General features: G+C 42.0%; 1 protein-coding gene across 1 annotated transcript; it reads left to right on the forward strand.

The window, feature by feature from the left end:
* The first annotated feature begins 336 nt into the window (after positions 1–336).
* On the forward strand, positions 337–16,489 carry wdfy1 (WD repeat and FYVE domain containing 1). The gene is made up of 12 exons (XM_071919643.2): positions 337–510; positions 2,687–2,754; positions 3,418–3,491; positions 3,686–3,740; positions 5,332–5,482; positions 5,605–5,717; positions 8,956–9,082; positions 10,274–10,379; positions 11,663–11,764; positions 12,190–12,320; positions 12,466–12,574; positions 13,145–16,489. The coding sequence occupies exons 1-12, from the start codon at positions 374–376 to the stop codon at positions 13,202–13,204; spliced, it is 1,233 nt and encodes a 410-aa protein (XP_071775744.1). The 5' UTR covers positions 337–373; the 3' UTR covers positions 13,205–16,489.
* The last annotated feature ends 275 nt before the right edge of the window (positions 16,490–16,764 follow it).

A 16,764-nucleotide genomic window follows, 5' to 3' on the forward strand; every position in this document is an offset into this window, starting at 1 on the left:
TGTAACAAAATCTATTTGGTTTGGCGCTGTATTCATGTCAGTACGGTAATCCTGACAGACGCTTTTATGCTCCATTCAAATTCTATGGGGAAGATGGGAGATATGAACTTCCTAGTTGAAAATGCAGTTCACGTCAGCTTTCAGGTGGTACGACCTGGGAACTTTGGGTTTGGCGATGGACCTCGATTTCTCTGGGTTGCTGAAATGTGACGTCACCAACAAGGAAATATCTAGTCAAGCAAGTGTAGGAAACATATTCCTCCAGTCATTACGGTAATCCTGACAGAAGCTCCTAGTTGTCAGCTGATCCTCCTTCACTGGCGAGTGAGGAGGAAAAACAGCTGAAAGAAAACATTGCTTGCTAGTTAAAACCATGGCGGCGGAGATTCATTCGAGGCCCCAAACCTCTAGACCGGTTCTTCTGAACAAGATCGAGGGACATTCAGACGCTGTCAATGCAGCCGTTTTGATACCGAAAGAAGACGGAGTGATTACGGTCAGCGAGGACCGGTAAGTTTGCCAAGCTAGCTAATGTTAGCGTGACAGCAGTGGCCAGGGCTCAGTCTATTTGCTGGACAATATACTCAATTCATGGAGTCAGTGCACTGGTGGCAAATGAGAAGAAGCAAAATTTCTGTATTCTTAATGTTTTCTCGGGGAAAGCTATATCTGTAAAGTAAGAGGGTTGCAGGGATGGAAATTGGAGGGCTAGACATTTTCATTCGCCAAGAGTGGGCCCGTTCCATAAAATACCCCGATCCAACAACTAACCTTGATAGTAACCAGTGTGGGACGTTAACATTTGATTTGCCTTCTTTGGGTTTAGCTAATATGTTCTTACCGATATTTATATGGGATGATGTGTGAATTTGTTGTTTTTGAGCCAGCTACAGTTCATAGTAAACATTACCTTCTCAAACTAAATGATATGATGCTTCCAAGTGCTCCTCGTAATCTTTGTAAATGTAAGCCGTGACAATTTGTCTCACATTTAACAGCTTGTGGTTGGAAGTAATAACAAAAACGGACCCTGTAACTAAAAGCGTTGTTTTAGTGGCTTGTTTTATTTTACTACTGAAGAGGAGAAAATATGGATCAGGCATGTAATTGATGTCTTCATTAATTCAGTTGTAGTATAATACGTGATTATAAAAGTTGAACAGCACAACAACTAACAATATTCCGCAACAATACTGTTTATTACATAGAATGTCTAACAATAACATATGATAACATTTACGCTACTTTTACCAGCATTTGTAGTCACAGCTTCCATTATCTCAGCTCCCTAAACGTCACATCTCGGCAACTTGGGTATCATAGAAAATTCCCACCAAGTTGCATCTGCCACTATGCTGGGGAATTCATGTGCGTTTAACTCGTTATTACAGTATTTCCAGCAGCACTTGAAGGCAGCAGTGCAACTAAGACATGATGAACCTCATTCTGGACATCATCACTTAGTCTCGTTCAGGTATAATCCCAGCTGTGAATGTGTTACAGTATGTCATATTGACTCATCTTAGTCATTTGTTGGTTGGTTGTAAGTGATATTATGCGTCATGCTTGGTTTCAAGTGTTAAGAAGCAATATCCTGGTTTAAAGAGAAGGGCAAAGTGTGAAGAAATGGCCAGTTTCCATTACAGGTCTGACCCACATTGATTGTGAATAGGGAAGTTGTGGGGTGTGCAGTGTTTCTAGTTCCTGGGCGAGACGGAGCTGGACTGCAGCCGCTTCTGATGTTATCTTATGCTGTTACTTTGCTGAAAATGTACTAGCATAGAAATAACATATTATCTACTTACTGACTACTTCAGAAAAAGTAAAAAGTTGCTTGTTTAAAATGTAGTTAGAGTAAACTTACTGAGTGTTTCTTAATAAAAGGATGTTATTACATATGACCTTTCCCATGCAATGCACAAAAGATGAGAGTTTGAACTAGGTTATTTTAATTAAAAATAAATAGATAACAAAATAAAGTGGTGGTTTCTGTACAGAGCATCCATCTTTTCTTCACCAACATACTCAAACAGTACTTTTAAAGCTGTAAATGTAAAAGGATCAAGGTCATGGTGATTTGGATCTAGTAGCATTCACGCATTTTCCCTTGCCTTGTCTCCCTCACACTCACAGGTACTGTAAGTTGTCCAGTTTCTGATGCAATGCTTATGGAGAGCCTACTCAATTTGTAATTTGTAGGACACAATTGAAAATGTGGCAAAGCATAATACTTAAGTCAAAACATACTTAATTAAAATCACTTCAAATGGTTAAATAGACAAAAATACAAGTCAAAGCTCACTGACAGGGATAGACAGACACATAACAGAAGAGTTGCTAAACATCACTATTTTACAGCCTCAAAAATTGCCACAGAAGTGAATCAACACCTCTGTGACAGTCTCTGTAGAAACTGTAGCTTACATTGTGAGCTTCACAAGGCTGGTATTTAAGGCTGGGCATTCAGAAACCACTTGTATCCCAGGCCCAAGGCCAACACACACAGATGCAAAACCTGGTGTTGGGCGCACAAAACCTGGAGCCTTGAGCAATGGATACAAGTAATATGGTCTGATGAGTCATCTTTCACCCTTTGAATCTTGATAACAATGCTTCTACCACTCACAAAAGACATGAAAGAGTATTTTGAAGCTTTGAATGTGACATTGTGACACTTCTTCCTCAGAACCATCCGGGTATGGCTGAAGAGAGACAGCGGTCAGTACTGGCCAAGCATCTATCACACAGTCTCCTGTAAGTAGAATTGCATCGTCTCGATGGGGAAATGATTGGTGTGTGTGTGTGTGTGTGTGTGTGTGTGTGCGTGTTGTGTATTTGTGTTTGCGGTTGTGTGGGGTTTCCTGTGGAATGTTCTTGTACAATTGGGGGAGCAGTGTCAAAATCAGCTCTTGTTCCTCGTGTCAGTATCAGTTCCGGTGCATGTAAAAATGCTGATTGGAATAATTAGAGGTGCACCAATAGTATCTGCAGTATCAGGATCAATCCAGCCAATCCAGCTCCCAAATATTCATACTGGGATCGACAAGTAAAGCTGTCTGAGCAGGGTAAAAAAAAACGTTATGGAGCCTGTTTTCTTTTTTTATTATTATCATTTATCAGTATTTATTTGATTGAAGGTTGCAATCCAGTGCATAATGTGATCAATAAATAAACACAACTGATGCACTTGTTGCTGTATCATAGGTCAATACTAGGCAGTATGAATGACTGTAAACTGAGTAGAACTTTGATCGGTACTTGTATCAGCTGATGCACTAAATAATGTACTTGATACTTCTGAAAAAATGGCGTCGGTTGTGTGTGTGGATGGTCATGTGTTCATGTGTAGCCATTTCTAACATGGAACGTGTATGTTTCCCTGCTCATGGTGCGTATCTCTTCCTCTCTCTCGTTTAGCTCCGTGCTCTTGCATGTCGTACCACCATGACAGCAGACGCATCTTCATAGGCCAGGACAATGGAGCTGTTGTGGTGAGTGGAGCCAAGTTGTAGCCAAATGTGACCTCACATTTCCCACTCCCCCCAGGCTCACTCCTCTGGTGTTTAAATAGCCTAATTCAAAAAACCTGCAATTCTAGTCTTAATCAGCCTTGTTTTCCCGTATTTGGCAGAGTAGGGATGAAGTAGTCATGTGAAACTTTTGCTTTTGTTTTCTGGGCTTCTAGGAGTTCCTCATCTCTGAAGATTTCAACAAGATGAGCCATGTCAAGACATATCCAGGTGAGAGCTAAGAGGAGGATTTTCCTGTCTTAGTAAAAGGGGAACACATTTCAGTAAATACACACTCATTCAACAATCCGGTTTTAATTGGTGACGTGTCACCACAGCTATCCTTACTAGAGTTGCATGGCATTGTACTTGTGATTGTGCAGATCTCTAGAGTGAGTAGGATCAGTGTTACAGTGTGTGTGTGTGTGTGTGTGTGTGAATGAGTATTGCTCTTCGGGCGTGTGTATTGTCAGAGCCGCAGCCCCTCCTAGTCCCATGAGAAATCATCTGCTGCTCTCTCCCAGCATGCCTCGGGGCAAACCCCAGTGTGTCTCTGTGGACTCCCACAGGAAGTCAGGGCTCATCATGTCACCCAGGCCCTAAAGCCGCTGTCCTAGAAAACACACACACACACACACACACACACACACAACACAGCCTCTGGCTTTGTCCTCCTGTTTCTCTCACTACATACACACACCCAGACCCGTTTAATGAAGGGGGAAGGTCGCGATCATTGCAGTCAAATGACATCTTGATTACATATCCTGCCATATTGGCATTATTAGCCGATTATACAGAGAACACAAACCCTCTGACTGTATCAGCGGCCACTTAGCCTCCGCTCTCATCGGTGGAAAATCTAGCTTTGGGGAAAACTGCAAAGCCTGTTGCTGTAGAGGGGAAATGCCACATGTCACCATTGGAAGGCTGCATCTGGTTTCCACCACTCCACTCATAGCAAAACCAAACAGCAGAGCCAAAGATGACTCAGGAAAAACATGTCTCACCATTACATTTAACGAACAGCGGAGGGTGTCTGCACTCCTCAAAATCAAGTCCATATAGTTGTCGGTAGGGTTAGGCTGATATCTTTCCAATATTGGCCTTTTATTAAAAACCAAACCACTGATATGATGGATATGATGCATGATTGTTTGATTACATGTTTAATGTAGACTTGATCAATAATACACTGGTTGTCTATGGGAAGTCCTTAACCCTGATTCTAATGTGAAATTTTGGTGGGATCCGTGGTCTCAGAGGCCTTTCCATCCTGACAAGAATACAATTCTGTGGGGAACCACTGAATACCTCCAACGTTTGGGAATTTTGTGAGCATAAAAATGATTGAGTCTAAAGATGTTGAAAATCGGCACACATATAGACTATTGGCAGCTTCAGTCGAAAAATATCAGTATTGGTATCGACCCCAAAAATCCATATGAGTCGAACCCTAGTTGTTGGCGAAGGTTCCACAGTGTATCAAAAGAGTCTTGTAATTCAAAACAAAAAAGTGCACCTTAGTGGGATTTCCAAGATGGTCCTTTAATACTGATGGGAGTACCAAATGTTTGAAAGGTTTGGCCTGACTTAGTCTGGATTACTGCGAGACTAAGCAGTGCCTCTGATGGGATCAGTACATCGAAAGGGCAAATTAGTTTTAGATTGAGCTCATCCACGCCAGCCTGGATAAAAAGCCCCATGGAACAGATGTGATCTTGTCTGATGTTTATCCAACATTACTTGTGTCTATTTAACACGTGTGTACGTGTGCGTGTGTGTGTGTGTGTGTGTGTGTGTGTGTGTGTGTGTTTTGCAGCCCACCAGAACCGTGTGTCAGACATGGTGTTTTCCCTGGAGAGCGAGTGGGTGGTGAGCACCGGCCATGACAAGAGTGTGAGCTGGATGTGCACCCAGAGTGGCAGCATGCTGGGAAGACACTACTTCACCTCCTGGGCCTCCTGCCTACAGTATCCGTCACTCACTCACTGTGTGTGTGTGTTTGTGTGTGTGGGTGGGTGTGTGAGTGTACTGGTGTATCTCTCTGCCAAGCGGTTAACAGCTACTGTTTAAGCCTTGACTCCACGCTCAGATACGATCACGAGACGCAGCACGCCTTCGTAGGCGACTACTCAGGACAGATCACCCTGCTGAAGCTGGAGAAGCAGACCTACTCCACCATCACTACACTGAAGGGCCACGAAGGTACAGACACACACACACACACACACACACACACACACACATACACACACACACACTCGCATATACACCTACTTGCACTGAAGTATGACAAAGCTAATTCTCACAGTTACTGTATCATCCACACAGAAAGAACTACTTTACTGTCTCACAGCACAAGTGGATCATGCGAGCAGCAGCACAATTACCGACAGTTACAGTCACACACACACACACACACACAGACACACACACTGATAATATGGCCAGATAGGCAGGCGTGGTTGGAGTATATGATAGATGACCCAGATTCCTCCCCATAACTTCATTATGTAAGAAAATGAAAGGCCAACTGGAGACTACATGACATAACCAGGTCAGTTGGCCTGAGCGGAACAAGCAGTAACTAAATATGGCCACACAGTCATTACTGCGGTGTAGACACTGATAGATAAGTTTCAAGATCTTATCAATGAGGTCTACTTTCTGTCTCCCTCAGTATGAGAAAGAGCCCAGGTCACATGTGTTGCTTTGCTAAGGGTGTGCTCACACTGCTCTACTTTTTTGTAGAGAAGGCGCCGCCTGAACCGCATTTTGTGCTGATGATTTGAAAAAGTAGGTTGCATGACACACACTTTGTTTCCACAACAGCTGGCTGCAGAAGCTCCCACTGTACCAGCAACAGCAAACTGTACCTGGGTAAAACTGTTAGACACTTAGCAGAAACTCCCACATACTGGCTCTTTATGATCTACTGGTACTAATATCTACTGGTACTTTCCCAGTTTTCATTCTGATGTTGTTGTTGTAAACTGTTTCCTGCCTAGGTACTGTGAAACCGCACCTCTCCTTTGTTGTGATTAACTGGCTTTTTTCAACTTTCAAAAGCTCTTTGTTCTGCCTACAAAGCCAGCCGCTTTCTGTCCACCTTGCTGACACGCCATTGCATTCCATGTAAAAAAGGCAGTCACAGTTTGAATAAAGTGGAATAGTCTGAATACGCCACCCTAAGGAGATCTATCGGTAACTGCAAAAATAAAGGGAACAGCTTTATGTGCCTTGACACATATTTTAAGTGTCTAGAGCTCTATTGGAGGGATGTGACACCCTTGCTCCATACGAAATTCTGTCATTTGGTGTTTGGATGAAGTTGATGGAAAATGCTGTCTCATGCACCACTCTAGAATTTCCCATAAGTTCTCCATTGGGTTGAGATATAGTAACTGGGACGGCTGTGGTATGTGGCGTGCATCGTTTTCATGCTCCTCAAACCATTCAGTGACCACTCATGCCCTTTGGATGGGATCATTGTCATAAAAAAAGTATCAGTATCCTCCCATCAGGATAGAAATGCTTCACCATGGGATGAACGTCTCACTCAGTATTCATCACTTTGTATTTATTGGCATTTCCCTCACCCTCTGAGGGGTTCAGTGTGCCTAGACCATGCCAGGAAAATGCCCCATACCACAACAGATCCACTAGGACTCTTCACCGTGGGAAACAAGCACTTGCCTGTAGGCTTGTAGGCTTCCTTTGGCACGCATCACACATGTACTCATCCTCTTGTTGAGAACAGGGTGAAGGATGACTCATCTGACCATATGACGTTTTTCCATGGCACTATTGCTGCAGGTCAGTCAGTCGGGAAGGAGATACCTCACTCCTCTGTACCTGTACACTCACCATCATCACGGTTTACAGCACATGAGAAAATCATCTTCCACAAATCGTGCTTGTTCTTCAGTGAGCAGTATGACAGTCCTATGGACATTAGTTGGTGCAGTCAAATATTGCCAAGTGCATTTCTTTGTGTTTCATCTTCAGACAGCATGAACTATGGCCAAAAGTAGCTGACACAAATGAACAATAACAACTTCCTCAATACTAATCAATTTGTGAAAGATTCTTTCCATTTTTTTCTCATAGATGTGTTTTCTGACATATGTTCAGACTATTATTATGTTTCCGCTTCAGGCCAGCTGTTGGAAACACACTCAATTTGCATTTTCTTTTTTAGCCACAGGCTGCATTTCAAAATGTAGGGCTCTTCACTTTAAAGTGAACATAATGAGGGCCACGCCCACCGCCGCCATATTGAAGGGCATTCCAATCCAAAGTGTGTAAAACTCGCCCCCTCAAAAGGCCTTATGTAACGGTCGTTTTCGAAGTGAACAGGCACTGGTCACTTTGCTCCCACAATTCTTTGCAACGTCACGAGCCTAATCAAGAAAACGACAACAACAATGGCGGCGACCGGCAGCGAACAGTTCACATACAAGTGTAATCATTACAATAATTTGTTGCCTTATGGGAGTTATGCAGTAGGTTTATAACTTACTGCGAAACCGATAAATGGCCGGTGAAAGCAGTTTATCCCGTGGACAGTGGACAGTCTCACAACACTGGGCAAGAAAGGAACAAAAATGCCTGGCTCCAGTCAAACTCCAAAAGCCAAGAATTCCATAATCCAGTATCCATGACAGCATCCATCCAGTGTCTTTCTCCTGCCACCCCAGGGCAGCAACTTTTTGGCCCCTTTCCCTTCTCGCATTAACATGCATCTTGTATCCGGACTGTGTCTAGATATGATCAAACTGGATTTTCACCTAACGTTAAAATGCGTCTCCAGGCTGCCCATTGAAATCAGATTTTTCTTTCCCTTTCCAAAACACACATTGCTGTGCATGTCACTTCCTCTTTCAATATTAATGTCCTTTCAAATTGACAGTAAACACCTCTCAGTTGTTCCCCATCCACAATCATCCTGACAATCCATTTTTGACGTGTGTTATTGTCTGTGCTGCCTGACACCCGTTTGATTAATGTGCGATTCCTTATTGGATCAATGCAATAAAGTTTGGTGTTCAAGTAGTTGTTATATGTGCTGCACACCCTGCCAAGCAAGACGGAAGTAGTTCTACACTGAAGCAGTTGACGAGATCGTATGGTGGAAAATGATGTGAAAATAGGGTCCAGGTGGAAAAGGTCGGAGTTATGCTTTAATGCCGAATGGAAAGGGGGCGTCATCATCTTGTTTGAGCTCCAGCTAACCTGCGCAGCCAGCTCCAGGTTTACGCTGTCAGTCTGGAGCTGCCTGTAGTTCTCCCAGCAGGCACTGGGTGGAGCCAGCGGGTTGGAACATAGCTGCCCCTCACTACAGCCTCTTGCAACAGGTATAACACATGTAACACGTGTTAAACTATCCCCTTCCCTTCTGTGTCTGTGATCCCCCCCCCTCCCACCCCTCTGTCCCCTCCAGGTAGTATAGGGTCCCTGTGGTGGGACCCCATCCAGAGGCTGCTGTTCTCGGGGGCCTCGGACCACAGCGTCATCATGTGGGACATCGGGGGCCGCAAGGGACGAACGCTACTGCTGCAGGGACACCAGTAAGTCCTGCAGCACTGTGTATGTGTAGGCGCTGTGTCCTTCCCCTGTGTTTGTACTGGCGGGTTGGGTGGTTTAACGAGTAAGGGCAGAAGAGTGGCTGTTATGAAAAGGCATGAGATTAAATTATATATGGAAATAATAAATCAGATGTGTAGTTAATGTAATCACAACAAGCTCGTAAAAAGCTGCCGCTTCGATCTTTCTCTACCACAGATTTCTCATAGAGAAAACACCGGCAATACTCTCTCTTTTCAGATCACTGTCTTTCTACCCATCCATCTGTCGTTCTCTCCCTCTCTCTCTTGTCAAAAGCAGGTCTCAGTAGTGTCAGTAACAGCTGTCCCTAGAGATCGACTCTCTGTTTTTATCTCTACTCTTCTGTCTTCATACATATTTCACCACCTGCTGGGCTCCCCCTGTTACAGGAATCATCAGCCCAAGCCATGCACACTGATGCGTGTCAGACCGAGCCTCCGTAGATCCTGTTGCACTCTCATTATATCAGGATTTGCAGAGTTTTTGGCACACAGACACTCTGAAAAATGAGTTGTGTGACAGTTACAATTCTCTGACGGGCCCTAAATCCTGTTTTCACCGACTCCTCTCATCTCTGTTCAATCCTCCGTGTCTCTCCTGGTGTCTCTCCTCTCTTTGCTTTCTGTGTTTTCCTCTCCCTCTCCTCCTTCCCTCCTCTTTATAAATCACTTATTAAAACGTATTTTTATAGACTTGCTTTTATGTGATAGATTAATTCAAGGACTTTATTGGCATGACGGTTTATGAGAGACAATATTGCCAAAGCACTATACAAAATAAATTTTCAAAAACCCTACAAAGTAATTCAAACCATACAGCGATGATACATTATTTGTTTGAAAATATGTGCTAAATGATAATATATACTGTATACTGTGTATATATATATGTTATATATGCATATATGTATAATATGTATAACATTTCCAAAATTGAAAATAATTAGTTATACATACCATTTGAAAGCCAGTAAGGGGGACACTGTAGTAACCTGTGTGTGTGTGTGTGTCTGTGTGTGTGTGTGTGTTCTTCTTGTTTTTACTAGTTTTAATTCATTTTATGAGCATGTTTGCTTGGTTGTTAAAGCATTTTGTAAACTCTATGTTTGAAAGAAGTGATATTATTAACTGTTTAATATTCATTGACTCCCCCAGCGAGCGCGTCCAGGCGGTGCGCTACCTCCAGCTGACCAGGCAGCTGATGTCCTGCTCAGCCGACGGAGGCATCACAGTGTGGAACATGGACACAACCAGAGAAGAGGTGTGTATCGTTATGCTACATCATATACACACACACAAGACACTGAATCCCTACCTGCTCCAGAGCTTCTGTTCTATAGCTGATTCTGACCTCTGACCTCACTGTGGAGGGGGGCAAGCGAGGAGAAATTCAGGGTCAGTAAAGTTACCTTTAGAATCAATAAGTACTAATATTAATTTCACCTGAAGAGTTAGTTTTTGATATATTGTCATAGAAAATGTACTAGAAATAGGCTTTTTTCAAAAATATTTAGCTATTATGTTACTTCAGATTTTTGTCTCTTTTTTTGACCCCTAATGTGTTTGCCTTCATACTCACTCAGTATAGTGTATAATATTTAAAGTAGCATAGGTGCTTTATTTGCTACCATAGAGAGTGCAGCATTTGAAGGTACTGTCCTTGTACATTGATGCAAATCAGACACACAGATCTACAAATTAGTTCCCAAATCTATTGGAAAGAATAATCATCAGTACTGCTAATAGTGGTCCTGTAGTTCATGTAGTTCAGCATGGCACTTGCACTGTTAGGGTTAGGGGTTCGATTCCCACTGGGGTCACCCATGCTTAAAAAAATGTATACGCTCATGGTACAACTGCTTTTTGATAAAATGTCTGCCAAAAGGCATGTGTAATACATCTACATGATCAAAGCATCAGGCAATGTGTGCAGATTTCTACAGTTTAGGTTATGCTCCTGTTTCTATGGACACCAAGGAGCTGAATCACCGCTGCCCTTCGCTGATGAAAACAGAGTGAAATCACTTGTTCGTAATATGCGGAGTGCCAGGTGCAGACAAAAGAAAACGTTTTGAGATAATGGCGAAGGGCATTGCTGCCTTCAGTGGTGCTGAGGATTAGCTAACAGGATAACATCAGTGTGGATATCAGTGGGTTATAATATGTGACAAATTACAATTTCTCCTCTGTAGCAGTGGTGCTTTGGGGTATTTTTGGTTCTGGTTCTAAATCTGTCCCTGTTTTGGTCTCGGTTATGGTTTTAGTGCGGCCTGCGGGGGTAAAACAAAAATTTCCTTCTATTTGTTATCTCTATATATTTTTTTTAATTTTTATAAAACATCAATTCTATCTGGGCTTGGCTTGGAAATTTGGCTATATTGTGGTGTTCTTTTAATTTCACCTTGCCTTTAGCATCGGTCATTTTCAAGCTGTGGTAGAACATCACTGCTGATTGAATATAGAGGAAAGTGACTTTTCTCATCTCCATTGCATCATTGTTGCCTGTGTATCAGAGGCCTTGAATTGTGTGTTTCTGTACTGTAGGCTCCCCAGTGGTTAGACAGCGACTCGTGTCAGAAGTGCGAGCAGCCTTTCTTCTGGAACATCAAGCAGATGTGGGACACTAAGACCCTGGGGCTCAGACAGGTAGGAGGGTCTAATACACATCCTTAGTAGGGATGCACAGATACCGGTTTTTCTGAACCGATACAAGTACCGAGTAGTCATTCATTGGCCTATTATTATTATTATTACAGTTACAGGAATAAGTGCATTTATTGTGTTTATGTATTCATTTGATCTATTTATGCACTGACCATTGTATAACAATGGTCATACATACATGATTAAAATAGGCTACATAACATAGGCTAGAGGATCAAACAGCAGCAACAAAAAATCCCAGTCAAAAAATTTCATTCCATAAAACTAACCGTGTGTGCAATATGCATTCCTCAGATTTATATCCATTAGCTTTTATTATGGTTGTGAAATAATTTGCACACAATGCACCTTTATTATCCCTCACCCCATCAGTCAGGCTAATGTATGGGTGTGTTTCCTCTGTGCAGCATCACTGCAGGAAGTGCGGCAAGGCTGTGTGTGGGAAATGTAGTTCTAAACGCTCCACCTACCCCCTCATGGGCTTCGAGTTCCCGGTGAGGGTGTGTGACGCCTGCTTTGACACCATCAAGGAAGAAGAGTGAGTAAAGGGATTCTCAAAATTGTTTGTAATTCATTGGTCACTTCTTTTGTTGTCAGTGTAAATGGTGAGGGCAACACTGAAGAAATGCTGTCATTTTGTGTGTGTGTGTGTGTGTGTGTGTGTGTGTGTGTGTGTGGTGCAGTCGGACACCCTTGGCCACGTTCCACGAGGGGAAACACAACATCGCCCACATGGACATGGACCCGTCCAGAGGCCTGATGGTCACTTGTGGCAGCGACCGCATTGTCAAGGTCAGCACCAGCTCATTCATACCTGATAAGTGATGAGTCACTGTCAAACACAGTTAAAGTATCAGTATTTTTTTTCACAGTCTGCTGTCATGTCTTGTCATCACAGATTCAGTTTTCCATTTTTAAGTTAACAGGCGGTCCTGAAAAACTCTCAAATAATAGTATCCAGTATTTTCATGTTTATTTCAATTGCAAAGTTGGTCTTCTATTTCATTTAACTACCATTAAAAAGGTCTTAAAGGAATGGTTCACCCAAAAATGAAAAATGAAAATTTATTTTTGGGTGAACTATTCCAGGATTTTTTTTTATTTCAGAATTTTCATTTTTGGGTGAACTGTTCCTTTAAAAAGTCTTAAATCTAGCTTGATGATACTTGAAGACATCCTGGAAGTGTCAGGTGGTGAAAATATTGTCACATAGCAACAAAGTGTTCTGTAACTGACTGAATATGTGCTGTAGCAAATCCACAGCTGTCATTAATGTTCTCTCCAATAATGCGGAATCCAGAAATGCAGCTGTGCACCGGGCCTGTCTGTTCTAACGCTGTCATTGGCTGTCTGTCTCCACAGATCTGGGACATGACGCAGGTGGTTGGCTGTAGCTTAGCAACAGGCTTCTCTCCGCGCTGATCGGCCCCGCCCACTACAGGGTCCCTGTCCTCCGCCCACTCTTCCACTGTCATGGAAACCCCTCTGTATATCTGCCCATCACGCCTGGACTCTGCAACCAGGCTTACTTTTTGGTGAATGTGTGTGTGCGTGTGTGTGTGTGTGTGTGTGTGTATGATGTAGATAGCTTAGCTCTCCAAATTCCTTTGGTAGCTCATAACGAATCCTGCTTTCAATTCACTAACCGTCAGTCTTACATGAAAGTGCGTGTGACTGATTTTGACTCCTAGCTCTGATCCGAAGCAGAAGAGAATCCTAAGCACAATGATCTGTGTGTGTGTATGTGTGTGTGTGTGTGTGTGTGTGTGTACGCATGCATGCATCATAATGTTTTCTCCTATGGGAGGAATGATATTGATATTAGTGTTTACATTCAATATTTCAGATTTGCAAAGGTCTTTTTTTTTTTTTTAATTATACTTGCACTGTAACATGATCGCCGACCTGCCATTCAAAAAAAGCAAAAGCTTCTCACTCGCTCATCTAGCGCTTTACTGTGGCCCACTAACTGCATATTAATATGTCATTGTAACATTTACAAAAAACAGAACCACAGCATCTGTATATACTCTAGCATTATGTGTACAGTAGCTGAGATAGTCTGCTTAAAACGACTCACGCTGATCAAAGAGATCCGCTTTGTCTCTCTGTTCCTTGTTTTTCTTTCTCTGTCTCTCTCTGATTTTCTCTTTCTCTCTTTCACTAGTTGGCCTTAAATCACTCTCAGGAGGTTTTACATCGGTAGGTTATCACTGGGCGGGGCTCTTCGTGCCAGCGCTGGCCGGTAACCAACGCGTAACGGTCGGAGCCTCCACCGACTTTTTCTTTATCTCGATAGAAACAAAAAAACAAACTAGTCCAGTCTCACCACCTCCTAGATATTTATTACTCTCTTTAGGAATCCTTAGTCGCGTAGATAGATACCACACGCAGCACTGATGGTGAAAACCCAAGACTCTGATGCCTTGCGAGATTTAATTTTCGTCTGTAATAATAAAAGAGAAAAAAAAAAAGATTTTTTGTGGTGCAAAATTGGGTTCGGTCTTACCAGAAAGGCACTTAGGTACTGAACAGGTACTAGGAAGAAAATGTTTATGTAGCACTAAAATGCTGGCGTGTCGAAGTCGTTTCCCAGCTGGATTGTGGGTGAATCGGAGATCGGAGGCGGTGTGTTGTTTTTCTTCAAAAAGCCTTAAAGAGAGAAGGACACACTCACGAAGCCTTTGTAGAGTTTTCTCATGACTGCTCACGCACGCTCATTCACGCTGTAAAGCTCTGGATGCCTCTTTTTCATTCCTTCCATCCTGCATCTTGTTTTTTTTTATCGCTTTGATTCAACTCTATTCTGAGCTCCCCTAACTTTCCTTCACATCTGTGTCCCAAGGACTCCTCAACGCTCTCGCCACTGCACTGAATTGCACAACTTGTGGTTTTGAAAAACATTGTCTTTCAATGAAACGAACCATTTTTGTAAGTTCTGATTTTTATTTTTTTTCCCGGAGAGAGCACGCTTCACAACGGCTGGATTCGACTCATGTAGCGTCCTTGTAAATAGGTAATGGCTAATATCTCATAGTTATCATTAGACTAACGCTTGCCTTATTGTAAGTGGAAAAAAAACGAGCATTACAATGTCGGAATTCCTGATTTCAAAATGGTAGTCACATTCCAGTTTTTTGATCACGTAGTGTATATTTATATTTGTAGCGATGTTTTTATCTATTTGTCACTGTAAATGGTTGTTTACGTTTCTTTCTGCCCATCGAGTAGTCGTTTTGTTCCCTTGAAATCACAGACTGGAACATGTCAAGCACCCATTTCATATGAAGTGCATGCAAATCTCAATTGCATTATTTTGCGCTGTCAGGTCGTATAATGTTACACACAAGTATGGATGGGAATCTGTTTCCCACAGATGATGTTGCTAACATGAGTGACAGCAGGGCTTCTCACAGTACCATGATTGTTCCACATAAAGTTCTTATCCCAAGACATTGAGTTCACATGATATTATAATTAAGGTTAGACTGATATAGATTTTTGATGGTCAATACCAATATTTTAGAGGTTGCTGATAGTAATACAAATGTTAATATTCAATACTAATATTCACTATTTTTAAATTTGAACATTCTCACACTGAAGAAATCCCCCCAAAAATTACAAGGATTCAGTTTTTCCCCCAGAATGTTATTCTTGTCAGGGTGGAAAGTCCTCTGAAACAGCATTCAGACCATCATGGGACACTAAAACTCTCCATTAAAACCCAGACTAATTGAATTCTATTAGATGGGTGAGCAGCTCTTCAAGGCAGAGTGACCCACCCAACCTATTCAGTGGTAGGGGAAACTCTGGAATACATTAGGTGTTAAAATTAAGAATTAATTTGCAAAATGTGTTCTTGAACAATTAAATGAATAAAATGTGCAGACTATTTTTATGTAACTGAACTTCTATCATCATTATATCAGAAGTGGATGACATTGACTGGCTGATCAATTTTTAGTCAATGGCCAGTATTGCCAAACAATATATGGGTCTAACCCTGACTATAAAATCCTATAAAACTCCTGTCACACATGGTCATCAGGGATTTACAGGGTTATTGACGATGCTACAGTACAATCAGGATTCAAGTCCCTCTTTTCCTATTTAGGTTGACTAGAATTTAAAGCTCTTCCACTCATTACTTTCATTTACTGAGAACAGATTTCCTTTGGTGATGAAAGGCTTTCTGCTCAAAGACTGACTATGGGAGCTTAACCCATTAGTTGATGGGTTAAAGACTGATGGCAGGATCTGCTGTTTTGATATGGGTAATGAAATAGATGTTCAGATTACCGCCCCATCACAGGAAGGAAGAAACAGATTGTCATGTTGTAAATGGTTTATGTCCTTTTCTTTCATTTGGTCAGCATCAGTTCATCAAACACTAGCATCGACGGCCCTCGTGTTGACGAGAGGCCGCATCCAGACTTTGCAAACGCCTCATTTTTCAACACTAGGGCCCATATCTCTGAACACTGTAAATTGATTTCTGTTGTTTGGTTTGTCTTTTTCTCTTCTAACTGCTTGTAAAAGACACTCGCTGTTCCAATATGATGTTGTTAATGTATATCTCAAATAATTGTATTTTTAAAGAAAACTTTTGTGGACAATACAGTACTGACTTTAGTCTCCCTGCGCCCTCAACCAGGACACAGAGAGGAAACAATTGATGCTTAATAAAGATACTATGACATGTTACTTTGACTGTTTGGTTGACTGGAGAATAGAGTTGAATACAAATGTAACACAGTTGCACATTCATAAGGAGAAAGGGACAAATAAATCAGTAATTTTCTTTATTCAAGCATGCATTTACAGAATAAATCCAAGCCATATTAAGTTAGTCAGTAAAAAGGCTTTTCTAAGGTGCTAGGCAGATGTCACTAGTTCATAAATACATGGATTTTATTGCACATGTCAAGTGATGCTGCTGTGTGGTGTATTTAAGGCACTCGGCTCATAGGGAGAACACT

Source organism: Centroberyx gerrardi, chromosome 6, assembly GCF_048128805.1.
Source record: "Centroberyx gerrardi isolate f3 chromosome 6, fCenGer3.hap1.cur.20231027, whole genome shotgun sequence".
In the NCBI taxonomy this organism is placed as follows: Eukaryota; Metazoa; Chordata; class Actinopteri; order Beryciformes; family Berycidae; genus Centroberyx; species Centroberyx gerrardi.

Bases quoted from the DNA above. Each gene is read 5' to 3' on its own strand.
- wdfy1 (XM_071919643.2), top strand. From the start codon at position 374: ATGGCGGCGGAGATTCATTCGAGGCCCCAAACCTCTAGACCGGTTCTT. The intron at 511-2,686 runs GTAAGTTTGCCA...CTTCTTCCTCAG, and splicing joins ATTACGGTCAGCGAGGACCG to AACCATCCGGGTATGGCTGA. The intron at 10,380-11,662 runs GTGTGTATCGTT...TCTGTACTGTAG, and splicing joins TGGACACAACCAGAGAAGAG to GCTCCCCAGTGGTTAGACAG.